The 19,755-nt window shown below is 43.6% G+C and overlaps 1 protein-coding gene and 1 pseudogene across 7 annotated transcripts in view; one reads left to right on the forward strand and one right to left on the reverse strand.

Annotated features, from left to right (window-relative positions):
* The window catches only part of roq (RING finger and CCCH-type zinc finger domain-containing protein roquin), a 157,021-nt gene that overhangs the window by 75,636 nt on the left and 61,630 nt on the right, over positions 1 to 19,755 (forward strand). For all 7 annotated transcript variants that reach the window (XR_013311510.1, XM_077650136.1, XM_077650138.1 and 4 more), the window contains 3 exons: positions 5,253 to 5,333; positions 7,181 to 7,394; positions 14,474 to 14,547. Coding sequence is in view for 6 of the 7 variants with exons in the window: in XM_077650136.1 (XP_077506262.1) it covers positions 5,253 to 5,333; positions 7,181 to 7,394; positions 14,474 to 14,547 (369 nt within the window). In the remaining variant the exon portion in view is untranslated. The remainder of the gene's footprint in view (positions 1 to 5,252; positions 5,334 to 7,180; positions 7,395 to 14,473; positions 14,548 to 19,755) is intronic.
* LOC144116484 (uncharacterized) lies at positions 9,193 to 12,742 on the reverse strand (annotated as a pseudogene).

Consider the following 19,755-nt stretch of genomic DNA (forward strand, 5'->3'; position numbering starts at 1 on the left):
TGGGTGCGCTACCTTGCGGGCCGTAAATGCCCGGGTCGTTCTTGGATCGGTAGCAAACTCTTTGGGCGTGATGTCTTTGCCTTCGACTTGGTAAGCCATGCTGCTGCAGGCAGGCTTGGCGTCGAGAGAGGCCATGGCGGTGCACGAGTAGGGAGGTGAAGCCTGGGCTAGGTTAAGGCATTGCGTGGTCGAGCTATGCCTGGCGCAAGGCCAAGTGAGGTGTCCGCCCCCCGTTTGGAGCAATACTCGAAAATTTCATGTAATATTCGGGCTCGAAAGTCCTGAGACGTGGATGAAAACGATGTGGAGCAGCTTTACGAACCGATTGCAGCAGCTTTCAGGTCATGGGTATGAATTACGTAACTTTATATATTGGCCTTCAAAGAACGCTATCATGTGACCAGCTGCTTTCTCATATCTCTCTCACAGTGCGCACAGAAAGCCACATCGGGGAGAGTGCTACAGAGAAAAATGGATTTTGGTCTTTGAGACGCGTCTCGGCACACTGAAGTGGCACAGCTGTCACGTGGAAGCTCTTTTTATTGTGCGAGCTATCATTTAGGGTTGGTAAAAATAAGACGACATTAATGATATCTTGGTGCAAACATATTAGTCAGATGTTTTTCGAGACTGTTTACAACTTCTGTATTATCCGCCACGGTGGCCTAGTGGTTATGGCGCTCGGCTGCTAGCCCGAAAGACGTGGGGTCGATCCCGGCCGCGGCGGTCGAATTTCGATGGAGGCGGAATTTTAGAGGCCCGTGTACTGTGCGATCGCAAGCTCATGTCTTTCCATCGTCATCACAACCCGCATATATTTAATTACAAGATTTCTTATTCTCCTGTAGAACTTGTCCCGTCCTATACTTACCTCGGCATCACTATCAGTAATGACTTGTCATGGCGCGAGCACGTAACAAAGCTAATATCATCTGCGAATAAAAAATTAGGCTTTCTTAAACGTCATCTTCACGACGCCCCTCAAAATGTATAGCTACTTGCTTACAAACAATTAATCAGGCCAAAACTTGAGTATGCATCCGCCATCTGGAATCCACAGCAAGCTTACCTCATTGATTCATTAGAAGCCGTGCAAAACAGAGCCGCCTGTTTCATTCACCACTCATACGCATCCTATATTAGTGTTTCATCTCTCAAGCTACAGTCCCAATTATAGTCTTTCCCCCCGTCGCCGTATCTCTAGCCTATGCCTATTTCACAAATTTTATTATGCCCAGCTCAAACAGCAGCCATACATCTGTGCACTGCCATCACGCACGTCTCACCGCATTGGTCATATGCTGAAAGTTTTACGCCAACGTGCCCGTACGACTACATTTTCCAAGTCATTTTTCCTCCGAACAGCAAGCGACTGGAACGACCTTCCCCATGAAATTGCAGCCATCACCTCTCCATCAACCTTCCTAGAAAAAGTTACATCCCACCTGTCATCATGAAAAAATGTTTTGCTTCCTCATGTTAACCCCACCCCTTATGTAAAACCCCCTACAGGGGGTCTTTAAGGAAATAAAAATGAAATGAAATGATGTCAGTGCACGTTAAACAACCCCAGGTGGTCGAAATTTCCGGAGCCCTTCACTACGGCGTCCCTCATAGCCTGAGTCGCTTTGGGACGTTAAACCCCCGTAAACCAAACCAAACAACTTCTGTATTGCGACTTTGTTCCTGAAGCCTATAATAAAAGTTGGCTAATTAGTCTTTACTAATTAATAAAGTTTGAAGAACAAAAAGTTACCGCAAACGAGGCTATGCGACTCTCAACAGCTCTCAGTTGTTTTCACTGGATGAGGGCACACGGTTGTTCTTAAAACCTTGGCTACATTTAGCTGGGACACCAGGTGTACTGTAATAAACAACCTTTCTATGAAACGTCATGGAGTATTCCACCTGCGGAAGACCTTCGCGCTGTTTCTGAAGCCGTCCATTGCAAAGTATGTTTCCATGGTTCGTCACGAGACCTTCCCTCTACCCTTTTACTTCAGTATCTAGTGACATTGTCAAGGAACAGAAAGTACCATCATTCACATCAGAGGGAAAAATTGTGACTAGCTGAATGCGGACAGAGAGAAATGGTGCTGACCATGCTAATGTAAAAGGCGCCTTCATGGCCAAATTTTCCCACGAATTGTATTTCCTCACCAAATCCTCTGTTAAGCTATTGCTCTGAGTTATTTGCACTGCCTGCAAGAGTAATATTCATTTTATGGAAATTTTGGCAAGTCATGTGGGATATTTCTGCTGCTTATTTTTCTAGGGGTGTGTGAATATTAGCAATATCGAAAAAGAATTTAATATGTTTGATCCTTGGTTTATATTTATATTCAATAAATTGGTATTCGAAAATTCCCCAATATTCGCAAGCGATCGTATACTGCGCCGACTTCCATAAATCCTACTGTGGCAAGGCCACAATGTCTGGGCAGGTTATTTGACGATTAAGTCTTGTTCGCTTTCTTCCGTGTCGTTTATCGCATGGACAAATTACATTTGGACGCTGCTAGGCTTGACACATGCGAAATTCCGCAAGTGGGCCTTCCCACTTATCACATGTGCTGCGAACAAGATGGCCGACCATTCTCTTCGACAAATTGCAACAAGAAAGCACGCTGTTTTTTTTTTGTCCCTCCATAATGTGTTGCATACTTAACACCCATACCCATGTCATTCATCCTGTTGCTTTCATAACTCTGCTAGCATGAGCTCCACCATCTCATATTGGCCAGCTGTGATATGTGGGAAAGCTCACTTGCAGAATTTTGCATGAGGCTCCTGAAGGAGCAAGTCGAGGTCTCATAGCAGGGCAAGTGATTGTTTAAAAATTCAGCCTATTGCATGGTGCATGGTAGCTCGCACACCTCTTAAGTGGGTGTAGCAGCAGGCAGGACAACCATTGGAGGATGCCTGTCGCTAGACCAAAGAATAGCCTGGCTATGTAGTTTTAGTTCCTGAGCTTCGCCACTTCCATGTGGCAACAGCAGCTGTCGGCCCGCACATTTGCCAGTCATCTGAACCCATCTCCATGCCACTTTTGGACTCCGAATGGTGCGTTTTTGGTCACATCTTTTTTCTTTTTAGAAGCAGTCTTTTCCTTGCTCACATCCGCATTGTTCTTCCAGCTCGCTGAAGCTGCACACTCGTCATGGGCTTTTCTGTGTAAATGTGCGATGGAGTTTCCTAATAAGGCTTTACCGCATTTTTACATCTTTGGCAGTTTTCTTTTTTTTCAGGGTGTGCGGGGCATTTTACAAATCAACCCTTAGATAATCCGGGCATTTCTTCCAGTTCCTTGAGCTCTAAATTAGTGAGGTTTTACTAGCCAATGTGTTATTTTTAGTTGCCAGTCATGTCGTTTTATGGATTTTGTTTTGCATGACCACATTAAAGTAGTATAGATTTCTATGCACATTTTTTTATATGGTGCTGAGTCAGTCTAGTTTTGTTTATTTCAGTTGCAAAGACTATACACTATTTGGCAGAAATGAGGCAAGAGCATTTGCCTGTTCATTATTTTCTGAAATTTTTTTTATACTGTACAGATATTTGATTTAATATTTGAAGCCATTTTTTGTTTTTGTTCATAGTTACATTCGATTTGTATTTGAAAATTTCAGTATTCGCACACCTCTATTTTTTTCCATGTACAAAGCATTCTCTAGTTCATTGTGCAGTTGTACAGTCGTGCACAAAGGCTTGCGGGATGCGGATTCATGTAAAAAAATTTATTTCTATATTACCTCACTACTCAGTGAGCTGATATTTTTACTGTATATGGAGCACACTTGTCCCCTCATGATTCCATACTTTTCACTGACCTACTTTCCCGACCGCATAGAAATAACTTTTTTCCCATGAACCTGTATCCGGCAAACTTTTGTCTGACTGTGCACGATATACTGTGAGAACACATCCGTCTAAAGTTTTTGTAACTGTAGCCTCCATTACACTGTTTGTGTTCATTTCATTATTATAAAGAGCGCAAAACCACTGTTGGTGTTGAGAATCTATGCCTTTTGGCCAGTTTCTGCTGGCCAACAAATGATGGGACGTCAGCTGCATCGTCCACACAAAATCTACACCCAGCCGTGCCTGCACTGCATGCTTTACATTCTTTGTTATTGGTAGAAAAAGCTTGCCAAGTGTCAGACTGCTTAGGTGATTCTTTAGTTACCATGTCAGTTTACACCCTTGGCATCTCCCCTTGTCAGTACTTTCTTGCTGTGAAAGCTTGGCTGTCTCTGATGTAACCTGAACATTTGGAGCTATTTAAGTATTGATTGCAGTACTCTGAAAACCTTGCTTGTAACCCTCCTCTGCCATGTGACATGCTCCCTGTGCATTGTGCTTTTAAGCACACCAGCACCACTGGTGGTCATGGTGGTTTGAGAAAGTACCGCAAACACTCATGAGCATGGTCTCATTCAATGGTCATAGCTTGTGCAAAACGGAGATTTGGCAAAACAATGCACTTGCATGGAATGCAAGGCACATACTATGAACAGCTGCAAACCTTGTGTCAGTATGAATAATTGTTTGCTTTTATAAGGTATTCTTATTACTTTGTTTCTAGTCGCTTTTGCTATTTCTTTCTCTGTACCTTCAGTCTTTCACCTGTCTTAGTGATTGTGAAGAGAGAATTTCTGCTTCTTCCTTTCCAGTATGTCTGCTTCTTTTGAATATGGCCCTCCCTGTTTTAAAGATGATGTTTGAGAGAACATGGCCAGCAGCCAGGAGAATTCAGGCTAAGAGTGTTTCTTTTATTTGTGTTTGTTACTATAGCACTCGTTACTGCTATGCTTGGCATCAAGGGGGCTCTGGTCAGTGTCGTGCAGTATGGTGACCATGCATTGATCAGCACCACCTTTATTTTTACTGTCACCTTTCTCGCCTTTTTTCGCTTGCATAGGAAAGGTGCTGGGTCATGAGAAAGCAGTGAAATCTTTCTCTTGTTGCTGCAAGGTGCATTGGTATTTGGTGCCACTATCCCGTTTGCGAGTGTGCTTTCGCATATGCTTCTGTGTTGCAGGTCAAGCTTCTTTCTCGCATACTCTGCCTCCTGCAATTATAGCTAAGCAGAATGCCATGTAGAAACAAAGCAGGAATGGCAGTTTATGGAAGTAGTCGGTGCTCATTGTCCAGTGGTCATTCTTTTCTAACCAGCTGAACAGGTGTAAGCTTTTATTGCTGGGTGGTTATTTTTGCATTAGTGGTACCCCTGAAATGGAATTGTGCAGGTACCGTGCGAGGCGGCCACCAAGGACATCTACAGACCCCAAGCCTGTTGTCAATAGTGATGCTAGCATTTCTGCTAACAGGTCAGTGCCATTTGCAGCTTCATCACCATGTCAGAATATTCTGCAAGGGCTGAAGTGTGGGGACAGTGCATTTTAAAATAGTAACGGGAATGTAGTATCTGTCGTGAACAGTTTGGTGCCTTCATTGACAGTTAGCTTTCTTTTGAAATGTAAGCTTCTTTCTTTTAGTGCGAAAGCGCTCATACATTCACCAACACCGGATGAGAATCGTGTCACCGTACATATGTACATTCTTTCGATCTCGTGCCGTTGCCTAGCAATCCGAGTTACTACCCAAGCTCACCCGAGCTACTCTCGTAAGCTCGGGTAAGTTCGGAGGAGCGTCGCGCCAGCTGCGCAAGAGGTTTGCTCGGGAAGAGCAACATGGGTTGCACAATCCCTACCAGTGGCTGTGATAGAAGCAGCCATCTGCCAGTGCAGTGGTGCATCGCTTAACTGCTGCACCATGGCACTGGTATTGGTATGAGAACTCACCCCAATTTATGAATTTTAAGTAGAGAATGACCAATCCTGCACATATGAGCATTAACCCACTAAAGCTATCGTCCCCTTAAGGTAGAGCTTAAGTGTCCCCTCCAATTGATGAATGAATACCTGCTTTCGCAAGTCTACTTGGTTTAACTACGTTAACACCTACCAATTTTTTTTTAATGTGAGAGCATTAAAAGCCTCATTGGAGAAAAAAAGTCCACAACAGCATCGGTTCATCATAAAAATCACTGATTGGTTGAGGACGCGTGAAAAAAATTGAAAAAACTAAAAACCTTACAGCCACGAGCAGGATTCAGACTTGCGGCGGCGTAAACAGATCAGGTTCACTGGTCACTGCATTAAACCACTACACTATCGCTGCATCCTAGCATCCCGCTTGTTAACTGCCAGCCTCTTGCGCTATGCTTCGGATGTCTTTGTCTTCATCGACTTCCATCTGTACGCAAGTCAGTCCAAAAGCAGGAGAATGCAGCCCCTTGCATCATGCGAATCCCAAATTCGAACGCTTGGCCGGTTTAGCGGAAACAAAAAAAGGCGTGTAGAATTGCCATCTGATAAATGGGCGTCAAATCACATGGAACAGCGGGAGCTTTGAACCAAGGACTCAGTTATCATTGGTGTGATTGAATGAAGCAAAAAAAAAAAAATTAATGCTATCTCATTGTTAATAGATAATTGAATGAAGCAAAAAAAAATTAATGCTATCTCATTGTTAATAGATAATGGTAATTAAGTGACCTTCAAACTTTTAGTTTACTCGGGCCTGTATGTTCTGATGATTTTCAGTAATTGGCATTTGATTGAGCATTCAGCTTCTTTTGTATTGATGCAGCTTTAATTTAGTTGTAATTAAGTTGGAGATGAAGTTTCACTGCACATGTGTACTGAATATTACATGTAACTGGGAATGGCTGTGGATGATTCAGGCGTGCGTACGTCAAGAATATAACTGCATGTAGGTGGAATCGTCTCTTGGTTGCCTTGCCAGCTGATTGCTTTTGCAGGATCAGAAATGTTGCACTTTTCTTGGCGAATTCAATTTGCATGCATCATAATTACTCGCATGAGTTGTGCTGTAGAAGCGAACAGCCCAAGACACCCCATGCTCTTATAGCATATTTGCCTAACAAGGTCCCTCCTCTTATACTGTATAAACTTGTTTAACGATCCCACTTGTTAAAAAAATTAGGGTGTGAATTTTTATGGTGCTGCCTTTACGCAAATTAAAAAAAAATTATAACAGTAGTTTTCTTCTTCGCAATTATTTAGTCCAAAACAGCAGGTGCGGCCCTTAGATGAGATTATACGGTACTTCTCAGCTTACTGTATGAATCTTGGTGGTTCTGCTGCTCCAGGTGTCGTGAAGCAAGCGGCAGCCCCGAGCACCAGTGTGCGTCTGGCCCCCCAATAGTGGGGGTGAGCAGGCGGAACTCACCACCACCTGCCTTGGCGCCACCAACTCTCCGTCTGGGGGCAGAGCCACTGCCCCCCTCTGTAGTTGGTCTGAACCCTGAGAGCCCTGCCTTCCAGCCAGAAGAACCCTGGCGGAATCCATCACCACTTTGCCGGGTGAATTAGCATTCTTCCTAACCTTAATCATGGTGGCAGTCATGCTGTGGTCTTTCTACCTCTCTCATTATCTGTGTTGCCGATCACACTGGGCCCTGCCTGCTCAGAGCTCAGTGTAACCATTTTTTTTGCGACCCCGTGAGATTCGTATCACCGTGATTCTACTGTGTGTGCTTGCCAGAGACATTTTACAAATTCACATTCTGTACTATAGGCTCTTATCGTCTTTTATTAATGAAGGACGACCTCATTTATTCATTTTGTAGTCTCTGTGACAGGTAAAAGCTTAAAGGAAATTGTATATAATTAAGGGAATGCTTACTCCAGCGTATACCAGCATAACCAATCAAAGTAAATGAATAGCGGCTAAAAAGAAACGAAAATGTATTTCTAAATCAAACGAGAATTAAAAAAGAAAATTAGCCACAGTTTGCCTGGAGTGGAATGACAAAGCGAGATCCTGAGGACACACACGGCTTCATCATGCACTGTGCAGTAAGAAAATTGCATACAAAACTTTTCTTTACATGCATTCCTATGGGTCGCGCTCCCAGCTGTTACCCGCACTCGGTGATAGCGGCGCTACCGAATCCTGCTTATGTCATAGATCGGTGTATGACCACAAAAAAGGCTGCCACCGTCTGGAGGACGTTGAAGTAATGTGCGTTAGCTTTATTGGCCATGCGTAAAACGAAAGTCTTTCCGCATCCAGCGGGGCCAGTGAAGAAAACCCTGAGCGGTTCGGAAAAGTAACAACTTTTCCATGTAGCGGAGTGATCGATGCCTAGCGCCATCTATCAGAGAAATTACGATGCACTTTTCCCCGTTGTCGAGTTACACCCCCTTGAGATACGTCCCAAATGGAATTTGCTTCTTTTGTCGGGTCAAGGTGGGCCTTGAATTCGGTTTGCGGTGCGATATGGTGACGCTTCAATTAGTAATTGCATGTATACAATGTTTACCTATTATTTAATTGTGGTTTTATTTCTATACCACAACCCATAGGGTTCTATTTGCCTACCAAATTCGGTGCACAACTCTCCCAAGGTGGGTGCCCCTTGTTGTTGAAGTATATATATGGAACGAATGTACACATCGTAGATGGCGCTATAAGTCCCAATGTGAGATGTGCTGTTTTCTAGCTGCTGCCACAGATGGCGCTGTGATCTGGGGGTGTTAGCAGACCCCACGAAATCTCAAAACGTCATGAGTAAGAGCTAACGCTCTTAAGGGGGTATGGCAGGGTAAATGGTGCATGTTAGATTTAAAGTAATATTTTATAAACGGTTACAGATATTTGCATCACATTCTGCGTGCTCACAAAAGATGCCCCTGGATACACCATGAGACACTTTGTTTGTGTCTAGATGGCACAATTTTTCTGTGGCCCACTTCCAAATTTTCAGGTGTGTTTAAAAATTCAGTGTACCTTTTCTCTGGAACCATACAGAGAAATGTGTTGATATTAGGCAGTTTTATTCTAAATACCCACATGTTAAATCTGAACTAAGAGATATCAGATCTTCTCCGGAGTTTGTGCAAAAAAAAAATATCACTGCGTGCATGGAGCCACAGAGGGTGTACCTTGAATTTTAATTTTTTTCCATTGTTATCATTCTTACTATCAGTAATTTTTTTTAGTTCAGATTATTTACGACTTGTTTTAGCGTATGTGTGCAAAGTTTCATTGGAATCGGATGAGCACTTTATGAGAAACGGTACATTGGATTTGAAGAATTCATAAAAAACGCAATTTGAGAAAAATGAAGTTTTATGTTCTCATACTGCCTGTGGATGCTCAAAATGCCCCAGGAGAATACATGTCACTGCTGACATTCTTGCATGTGTCTCCAAAACCCCTCTTAATGTTTCTTTTCATCCGTCGCCTTTCCTTGCTCTCGGCAGAACCATAGAATTCTGCCCTGTTAATATGCTCTTTGTCCATCCTAACGAGGGCAACATTGCAAAACACACCTGGAACAATTCCAAGGGCCCCCAGAACAACTTTACGCGCAGGATTACCGTCATTGTAGTAGGCTACAGCATCGTTAGTTGCTGTCTTCAATGTTTCAGAACTGACAAATGTCGTCTTAGGGCAGCGGCACCAGGTGAGTTGGTTGAGCGACTCATTGGTGTTCGCCCATGAAGACATTTGCTCAGAAGACCTGGATCTGACAAAGCCTTGAACACCGGCTTGATGGCGTCCATCACGGCCTCAGGAATGCAGTTTTTGTGGGAGTAGGTCTCAAGGTTTCCCTCAACAAGGCTGCGGTTATACCCGCACCATGAAGATGGCCCCTTTGGGCAGAGTCCGTGGCTGGGCTTGGTATCTGTGGATAACTTATGAAAGTATATCGCCCATACAGCTCGTCTCATATTATCCAAACTGTCTGTATTTCCCCGAATAGCTTTGCCATAGTAAACCTGAAGGGAGTCGACGTCCTTTTCTGTGAGGTGTCCTTTCCCGGAAAGTGGCAGACAATCGGCAAGCTTTTTTCCCTTCTCATTCTTCTTGATGTTCCTGAGCCTGGTGCCCATGCGCTTCTGGACATGTCCTACACATTCATGTGTTTCTATAGCCTTCTCGTAGGGCTGGGAGTCTCTGACAGAAATGTACGCCTTGCTGTCTCCATCACAAATGTAACTTGTGTACATTAGTTGGTGCTTTTCAACAGATCGTCCAAAGATTTTTACAGCTCCAGCAGATTCCATTCCACCTGATGGCCCATCGTAGGTAACTCTACATTCGCTCAAGTTGTCATCTGAGTGAAGGTTGCGGGCACACATGTTGCAAAACTTGGATTCTACTTCAAAGTCCAGCACTTTACCTGTGCCGGCCGATATTGCAGCTACGACGCCATGTAGTGAAGAATAACCCCGCTTCATCCATGTCCCATCCACTGTGACCGCAGTTTCCAGCTCTCCAGGGGAGGCGGAGGCCTCTTTCTTCAGTTCTTCGGCAGCCTTTGCCATACTATTGCTCACAGTGGTCGTGGATGCGTCAAGAAGCCTGGCGTTGTACGACGCAAACTTTGTTGGCGGTGGCGGTAGATTGAGCACAGCACACATGATGCGACCAGATGCCAGTCCTTTTCCGCAGGTACGAAGAGCATAAACGAACCTTTGATTCACTTCAAAGACGTTGCCAGCAGTGCGCCTGGATGTCTCGAGTACATTCGGGGCATCGCACTCACTGCAGGTTGCATTTATGAAGGATGCCAAACCGGTCCGCCTCTCAATAGCTTCTTCCAAAACGATATGTCCCTTGTTGCACTTCTTGCGCAGAGCAACATCTCGCAAGAAGCTGCAGAGAAGAGCGATGTCGACCAGACGGTATCCAGTTGTACTTGCGCCGTCTACATCGAACGATTCACCGCCGATTCTCTCACCAAGTTTCGACAGGCTTGCGCTTCATCGTGCTGGATTCTCATTGCCCTTCTTGCTTGTGAACCGATTTCCTTTGAGAGTTCTCTTTCTGGACCATTTGATGGACGATCGGGCCATCTTCTGCGCAAGTAATAGGTTTGAAAATCCAAACAGAGGCGCCAACAACCGTAATGGCGGGAAGAAAACAGACGCATGAAAAGACGACACACGCTACAAGAGCGCCACTAGCGGCACATCTGCTATACAATAAATATTTTCAACAGCGTATGATCTTTTAATATATACTACTTACTTGCCACACACACACAAGCTAAAAAAAAACCGCGCGAAAAGGAAGAAAACCGCGAAAGACAACGATAAACAAACCGGCCTCCGACGACCGCCCGCCATTTTTAAACGCCAGAGCGCGCGGCACACTTCGGTGCAACATTTAAACCGCTTTGAGCGGGTGCTCGAGGTCGCGCTTCCGCAGGTTCGTTCCTTAGAGTGTGGTCGATTTTTCTGTGCCAAAATTGAAAAATCGATTTTTTGCGGGGTTTACCCTACCATATCCCCTAAAAGTAATTAGGTGTGCTCCGTCTTGATGGAGAAGATGTCAGTCATGGGATCTGGGGAAAATTAAGAACAGTGGAGGGAGTGCTTGCTGCTTCCGGCCCCCCAATTAGGTGCTCCTGTCGATGCTCTAGAAGCTACAGTTTGAGCTTGGATAACATTGTTGGAAACAAAATAATGCAACATGTTCTTTCATATTATTTTTTGCCTCCTTTTAGAGACTTGTTTCAGGAGTTTTAAGAGAAATTGGGGGCGGGTTTTTTTTCCTTTGATTTTTAAAAAACACTACTATATATTAAAAAATGCCAGAGTTAGGGCAATACTTCTTGTACTTGCCTATTTTATATAACAATGAAAGTTGGCATACTCTTATAGCACCTCAATGCTTATCTATTGTGCAAGTTTGAAGGAGATGTGTTTTATATTTGCGGAGAAAAAATTCTTGAAAATAGCCTCATTTGAGACGTTTTGTTTCCTAAATTTTTTTCTTGTGAGCCACAACTTCACAATGGCAGAAATATGCCTGACATAGTCTTTCTTGCCTATACCTTTTAGCACGCAAAATATATCCATCATGACTTTCATATTTTGATCCTTATGTCATTGCAAATTTGCGAAATTGAGCTCTGCGTGAAAACGCTGTTTCTGCCATGACGTCATTTACAATTTTTTTCTCCTGAAATATTAGCATTTTCACGAAACTAAATTCACTGTTGGCATGCTGAATAATGTATGCACAATAAACAAATTATTCAAGAATATTATAAATTTCAAATATTTGGGCAGTTTGATCTCTCATGAAATCACCCGTATATAAACTAATACCAAAAAATACAGCATTTTATGTTCTGCACGAAAATGAGCTCTTATAATAAATTCTCTTTCTAAAAGCCTCCAAATCGTGGAACTTCATTTAAAATAACCCAATTTGTAACCTAATTAAAACTAAATAAATGCCACCCTATTTTTACCCCCAATTTGGAAAACATAAAACCCAAAAATGATGGGGTGTAATTATGCTCTTCAAAGCTGTCTCTGAAAAGTGGCATACAAAGCTGCTTCCCATAGAAGCCGAAGCATTGTAGTACATTGTGGTTGCTCATTGTGTTCTCAGTGGTTGGAATGCTGCGTCAGTTGTTGCACTAAACATATCGCAACTTGCTAGGGGCTGTGAAGGTGATAAATCGAGTGCCATAGCCGTGGGCGCGTTCTCCGAAACTTGTTGACAAAACGATGGAATTTGAATGGCTTGTCCTCCTATTCAGCTGGTAGCCTCTGGCACAACATCGTTCTGCGGCATATGTTGATGCCAGTTAGTGAATCGATAAAACCCATCTGTGGTTTACCTTGAAGTCCGCTGGCGTGATGTCTATGTGGTGGGCAATAGCCAGAGCTTTCATGAGTGCCATCTCAGTTGACACCGCGTAGCCGTTGCTCCTGGCGCATGAATGTATTTCACGAACTCGTTCTCAAGTTTTGGAAACTTGCATCGTTTGTTGTGGAGAGCCTTTTGGGTTTTGTTGGTCACAATGAGGTCATCTGTCTGGAGACTCCAAGAGTGCACACACTTCTCATTGACGTTGTGCTTGCGCCCGGCCACCCAATTGCTGTGCTACTCTGTGTAGCCAACCAGTGAATGACGCCATTGCCTTCGATGGTTGACACCCGACAGCATTGTCTGCAACATGACACCACAACACTGTGGAGACAAGGTACTGCTAGGCGCAGTGTTATCTGTGCATTCCTACACACAAAAGAAATATGGAGCCCCCAAGAGCAGAGTCGCATAATTAGGTGGCCAGGCAGCAATGATAGTGATGATGATGATGATGATGATGCATGGCAGAAAAGAAAAAGCAGATGGCACGATTCTATAGCACACTGAGGAACTGGGTCATGTCAGATTTTTTTTCTGCTCCGATTTCTGCATCCTAAAGTGGAAGTGCGAGCCTTACACAAGGATAGGTCGTACACAAGTAAATGCAGTATGCTGCTAAAAGTGGCTGGTTCACACAATAAAAAAATGAAGAAAGTGAAAAGGATGCTTTTGTACTGTTTTCCTGACACTTTAAACTCGCTCTGTGGAAATTAGCCAGGCATTGCGGATTTGCCGTGGTAGGATTTATAAGTCTGCAGTATTTGATCACTGCTGATTTTCAGAAGTTTTGAAATCCATTTCCCGAATCTAATATTAACCCAATAACAAACATTCTGTTTGTATTCAATGTTTCGAATGTTCACGCACCACAACTTGATTGCATTTTCTCTTCCCCTCTTTCTTATTTAGCTTCGTCCACTGTGCAGTTGTTACCATTTACATGAGCAGGTGGTGCCACATGCCTTTCTGCTGCAGGAACTGTGTTTGCAGCAGTGAGATTTGGTTGTGTCAGATCTTCGTGACAGGTGCAGAGACATGTCAAGAGCTTCATTTTATTTGTTTCCTGCTTGCTTCTTCAAGTCGCTTGGTGATAATTCATGAATACTACTGCGCCAGGCAGCCGTGGTTTGTGGTCATTGCGAAGGTTTATCTCAACTGAAAAACATGAGAAGCAGCTCATTCATGTCAAGTGGATTTTCACATTTGAGTCTGTGGAAAACAAGCCAAATGCTCTTGCAATCCTCATTATATCCAAGAACTTGTCTTAGTGGGAATCTGTTGTATGAAACTCTTATGTGAATGGTTGTCCAAGTGTAGTTGAGCTCCTGACATGACATTTCTGAATGGATGAAAACCTTGGCTACTTGGTTTATGATGATTGAAAGAAGACTCCAAACGGGACGCAATACATGAGCAGTGGAAAACGGTGCTTGTTTGTCACTGCTTGCCTGTTTCACCCTTTTTGCACTGTTCCCTGACTGGCATTTCTAACCTAGGTCAGCATTGTGCCTGTGATTCTCTTCTTTCTCCTTTAAAAGGCTACTCATTGTTCAACTTATATTACCTTTAGGATACTGTGTTGGTTTAAGTTTGGTTGCAAAGAGGATGCAGTCTCTTAATCCATGCACAGCAAAATGAGAGCATGCTGAATTTATTGCTGCTGGACTGTGTCCAGACTGTGTTGTGCTGAGTGGCACCATTTCAAAGCAGACTCAGTGTAGCTCAAATTAATTGCTGTTTTGATTTTTATAACCTTCTTCAGGAGGATGATGACGATTGGGGCTCCAGTCATGGCTCGTGTGACAGCTCAACGTCCAGTCACCACCCAACTCGACCGTGAGTACTTCCTTCAGTTGAAATGAGAGGATCAGTGACTCATCAGTGCGTGGAGAATTGTTTATTCTGCCGATAAATCACTGTGCTAGGCAGTTCATTGTCGATGGCCAAAAATGTTCTCAAACCTATGCAATGAAAGCTCTTTAGTTGGCTTTTGTTTTTGACCAAAAGAAATCTTCAGTTGTTACTGTGTGCCTAGTCTTCGCCACTATGATACTTCTGATATTGTTCTCTTTTAACTGTCTGCAATAACAGGGTCCGATGAACGAACTCATTAAAAGAAAAAAAAGCACCAAATTGGCTTATTTTTTGGTGATGTGAAATGCTACTGCCATCTATGTCGTAAAAGGAAAAACGCCATTTAGTACGTTCATCAAAAGCCATTTGAAAAAAAAAAAAGGCAGTCGTTAGTGATGCGCTGAGGCTGTCGTAAACCTTTAACGGACTATAGACATCTAATTTTATTGCGCGTTTGCTTCTGTCAAACGATGCATTAGACGTTAGAATACAGGGATTACCAGGTGGTATTTGCCTACAACCGCTAAATAATTTATAATTGAATGCCTTCTCTCATGCTGTTCCGGTTTCATCAATCCACTAGAAAGACTGTAATATAATCTCTGATACAGTTGAATCTGGTTATAACGAACAGCATGATTTTCCAGAATTTGTTTGTTGTATGAAATATTTCACTCTATCCAAACCCGGTTTTAAGGAATTTCAGTATCCAGTTAGTTATACAGGATATTGTGAAGTTGAGTAAAAATGCGCTAGCGAAAGTAATGCCATGCCACTCACCCCGCATATCTGCTGCGAAAACAATTTATTGCACAGCAATCTGCACTTGCTTCAGTAGGCGGTGATCTTGGTTTGGTTTTGCACAGAGTGCCTAGTAACATCAACGTGAATTATGCGTGGTCAATGCGCGATAAAATGTCAATCAATTCAAGACCGCTTCCTTGTATCTCGGCACAGTAGTAGTGGCGCAGCACGTCTGCTGCGCTAAGTGCTTCATGAAAAGTAGGGCAGGGGCGACCGTCTTCCGGCGGCGGCGTCTCCTCGTCCTCCTTGACGCCAGCACATCAGCAACAATTTCTGCATCCAGTAAGCTTGCCACCACTGCTACCTCGTCATCAACCATCGCAAAATCATTGAAGCAGACATCTTGGGGCACAGTGTGAGGAACGCGGGCAAGTTCTTCCCAAAGAGCGGCAGCGTTGCAACTGTCTTAAGCTGCACTCGCGGTTTCAGCAGCCGCCTGGCACAGTCCAGCATGCCGAAAACAGTTCACACGTTTTTTACAGTTCACGCGACAAGCGTTTTCTTTTCTCCACGCTCGACGCGGCGAAGAATATCCACTTTGGCGCAAAGCGGCAGAGCTTGCCGCTGCTGTGTAGCCATCTTCAAAGTACACTAAAGGCAGGAGGTACGGGGACGCAGCAACAGTCGGATTCGATAGAACCAGACGCACGAGGAGCAACCAAACCAACTGAAAGACTAAATGTCAACAAAGAAAACATGGAGGATAAAAAAGAGGAGGAGAGTGGTAGGCGAGATGCACGGCCAAAGTCTCATTACCCTCTTTCGCTTTTCTAGTGGCTATTTTTTTATGACGCTATTTTTCTGGTGCCACGATAGGCCTGGAGGTGCACGCACGTAACTTTATCACGTGGTGAGCAGTTGCTGAATAGGAGCGCTGCACAGCAACGGGTCGAAGCCGGCAAAGGTGCCGGGGGCTGCTTGACTGCGTCGTTGCTTCCCCCTCCACTCTCTGTGCACTCTGTTAGTAGCCTTTTTTTTTTTTTTCTTTCCCAACTCGCGCCACGGCACCGGGGAAGGGAGCAGGTGGGGGAGCGGGTGCATTGCGGCACCGCAAGAGCCGGCGTGCTGTGCCCGTGGGTGATCGTCAACCGCGCGCTCATGTTCGCTGTATACAATGTACAGTTCGTACATTTCACATGAATAATGCTAAGACAGCTTCGAGTGTTCGCTATAAAGCATAATTCGCTCTACCCGGGTTCGTTATAACCGGGCTTGACTGTATGTAGTTTTAATTCTCTACGAATTCTCTAGTGGTCATACACGAATACCACAGGGTGCTCCATGTATACGAATGTCTTAACGTCTAACACATGATTTGAAAGAAGAAAACACGCAAGCGAAAATTTGGTGTCTATAGTCCTTTAAAGTGTAAATGAACTTGCATTATATCTGATACAAGCATGATTGCTTGGCTGGCATGATGGCAAACTGCACTGAAATAATCGCATTTTAATGCATTGCACTACAACCCATGGCATCACATGCAGCCACGGTGTACTGAGCTGTACATGGCATCACATATGGCACGGTGTACATGGCATCACATATGAATCTGAATTTTCTCTACTTCGCATTTTTTGCCAACATGACTAGCCTTACGGAAGTTTTCTTTGTTTTTATTGTGCAATTTTAATTATTCTTATACTGTTAATTTAGAAAGAACTAAACTGTGAACCTATGCTGTTTTTTTATGGCTGAGTTGAACTTTTCAAAATTTTAAACAGTAATATCACCTAATTGTAGTTTTTAATTATTGTGCTTCGTCATAATTGAACATTTTTATTTAATTACAAATGTCAATAACAATATAAATAGCATAGCTCTGCATGGCAGGTCATTGGCTACAGCTTCATTATTGAGGGAAATTGTCTTAATTACCTGTAAGAAATTACCTACTTAGGCTTCATTTATTTTCTCACAATTTGGAAAATGGTTGAGATATATTGAAATTATTTATATTTTTGAAAACACGAGGAAGAAATATACATACACTCTTAATTTCATTACGATAGTATCTCTAATAACAAAAATTCTCATTTTAAGACCCATGTCCCCACAGGGGGGACATGGCTCTTTGCTGCCGAAAATCAGTCAAAAATTCGGATTTTTGATCGTTTAATTTTCGCGATACTGAGTTTATTGCGCAGTTTTCTACAAATTTTCGTTGAAAAATACCGTCTAATTCATGCCTTATAGCGTTCCATAGAGCTGAAACCGCACGTGTGGCCCTTTTAATTGAGTTCTAATCACACTGAACTTTGATCGCCTGCAGTTCGAGAGATACACACTCCGCCGGCGTTTTTTTGGTTTCATTTGAAAGGTCGCGATTCAGGCTATTCCCATATTCTGGCTGGCAACCATGAGCAAGCCCTGGAAGTGGTAAACGACATAGTTTCTTACTGTACGCTAGAGGGAAAGCTGGCAGCTTTTCGCTTCATTTACCATAGACACCCGAGGCATGCTGGGAAGACATCAAACTGGATTCAAATCTAGTGGCTTGTTGACTGTGGTACGGATTGGATTTCTTTTTGTTCTTGAGTTTCGTTTTCATGGTTGTAGTTTTTACTGTTGTCTTGTGCACTTTGTGGTTGTGTAGCGCAGCTACGCAGGCAGTTCATTTGAGATCCGAAGCATCCGAAAGCGCTCTACTCGAAGTGAGCTGAGCAGTGTCTGATACCTGCTAGGCCTAAATTCCGTTTGCCCCCTCACTGGGAGCCATTTATGCAGTAAGCTAAGTTCTTCTTAGCGGAAACCTGTGCTACCTGCATTGAAATGTGATAGAAGGGAACGGGTTTTTTGTGTGTTAACTGACAGCGCAACAGTCGGCTGCTGTGACTACTCGGCACATTTCTCGCAGGAGTCTCGGAGACAAATCAAAAGCGCAGTGTACTTCGACCAGCGCAACTTATAGTAATGCACTCGCCGAGGATTGCGTTTGATTTATTTCAAAGACTGGTGTTGGCCGTGCATTGCATGCAGGAACGACTCCAACTTCATGAATTAATTCACGCAAATACCCGCATGTTGCACTTGTCGGCATCAATACGGCCGTCAGCTACATGTGGTAATAGGGGTTTCGCTTCCTAATTCATGTTTTTCTTGGCAAAATCTATAACAGCAGCGCCAGGACAGGCCGAGAGTGAGGAGTGAACACACATCTTGAGGGAGCGAAAGGTAGAGATCCGAAGCGCGTTGGGTACATTGCATCATCACATCCCTTTATCTACTATCAGTAATGAAGCGCCTGTGCTTCGTGATGGCACGATAACGCCGTCACCAGCGGTGCTTAGCGTGACGGCGAGGAGTTATCGGGGCGATTCCTTCCGCATACAGACAGCGTAATCGTGACTGTGCAGATGAAGAGGGGATACCTAAGCAGCTTTCGTCAACAGCCAGCAATGGCACGATAGATCGAGCTTTCCGGTAAAGCTGGTGGTGCGGCGCCTGCGGTGGTCACGAAATGGCGTCCCGTAACATGTGGAATCGGAAACCTTGACGAAATAAACTTTCTTTTGAATGTTTTGAGGGGCAAGATGAGCAAAGAGACATATTTTTTTTTAGGGGCCGGCTGCGATCATAGCACCATTCTGAGATACAATCGCACGCCGCAACTTTGTTTTTCCCAGATTTCTCAAAACCGCATTTTTTGCACATTAAGTATTTTGAAAGTGCGATATCTGCAGTTCTATATCAGCTATTACTACAATTCTTTTTGTGCTAGAAAGATAAATGCACAGGTCGTGCAATAATGCTAACTTTAAACCACTGCTTCCTTATAAAAATTTTCAAAATAAATCCTTTGTCTAAGTCATCAAAATTAGCTTTTTCTCTGTAAAGTTTGATCTGCTGTAACTTTCGTTCAAGTTGTCCTAGAATGCTCATTTATGCCTTATTGCACTCCTTGGTGACTCTAGATCATTTATAAATAGGAATCTTCTCCACAAGATTTTATGTTTATTAACCAAGCTTTCTCCAAACAAAAGAAATACAGTCCTTGATAAATCTAAAACTGTCTTCTGCAGGAGGAAACCACTTTGGTGAAAATCTGTCTGTAAATAGAGAAGATAGTTCTAAGAGGGGTGTCCTCGCTTAATTTTAACGGAAAACAAGAGAAGGGTTGCGAGATGGGTATCATTTTGTTTGGGAAAGTTGTTTTAAAGCGGGGATTTGGGCATTCTTGGCTGTGCTAGAAGCAGCTGCTGTGGCAGGTGAAGCTTGAGCATCAAGCACGGGACCGTCTGTAGTGCCATATACCGTGCTCTGTGCCTTGGTTGCTGCAGTGTATGGTTTCAAACAGAGGGCACCACATGTTCGGCCAAGCATGCAGGTGTTTTGGTGGGCAACAAGTCTCAAAATCTTGTGGGTGAATGCGTGAAACACATACCA

The sequence above is a fragment of the Amblyomma americanum genome, chromosome 1 (assembly GCF_052857255.1).
Source record: "Amblyomma americanum isolate KBUSLIRL-KWMA chromosome 1, ASM5285725v1, whole genome shotgun sequence".
Classification (NCBI taxonomy): domain Eukaryota; kingdom Metazoa; phylum Arthropoda; class Arachnida; order Ixodida; family Ixodidae; genus Amblyomma; species Amblyomma americanum.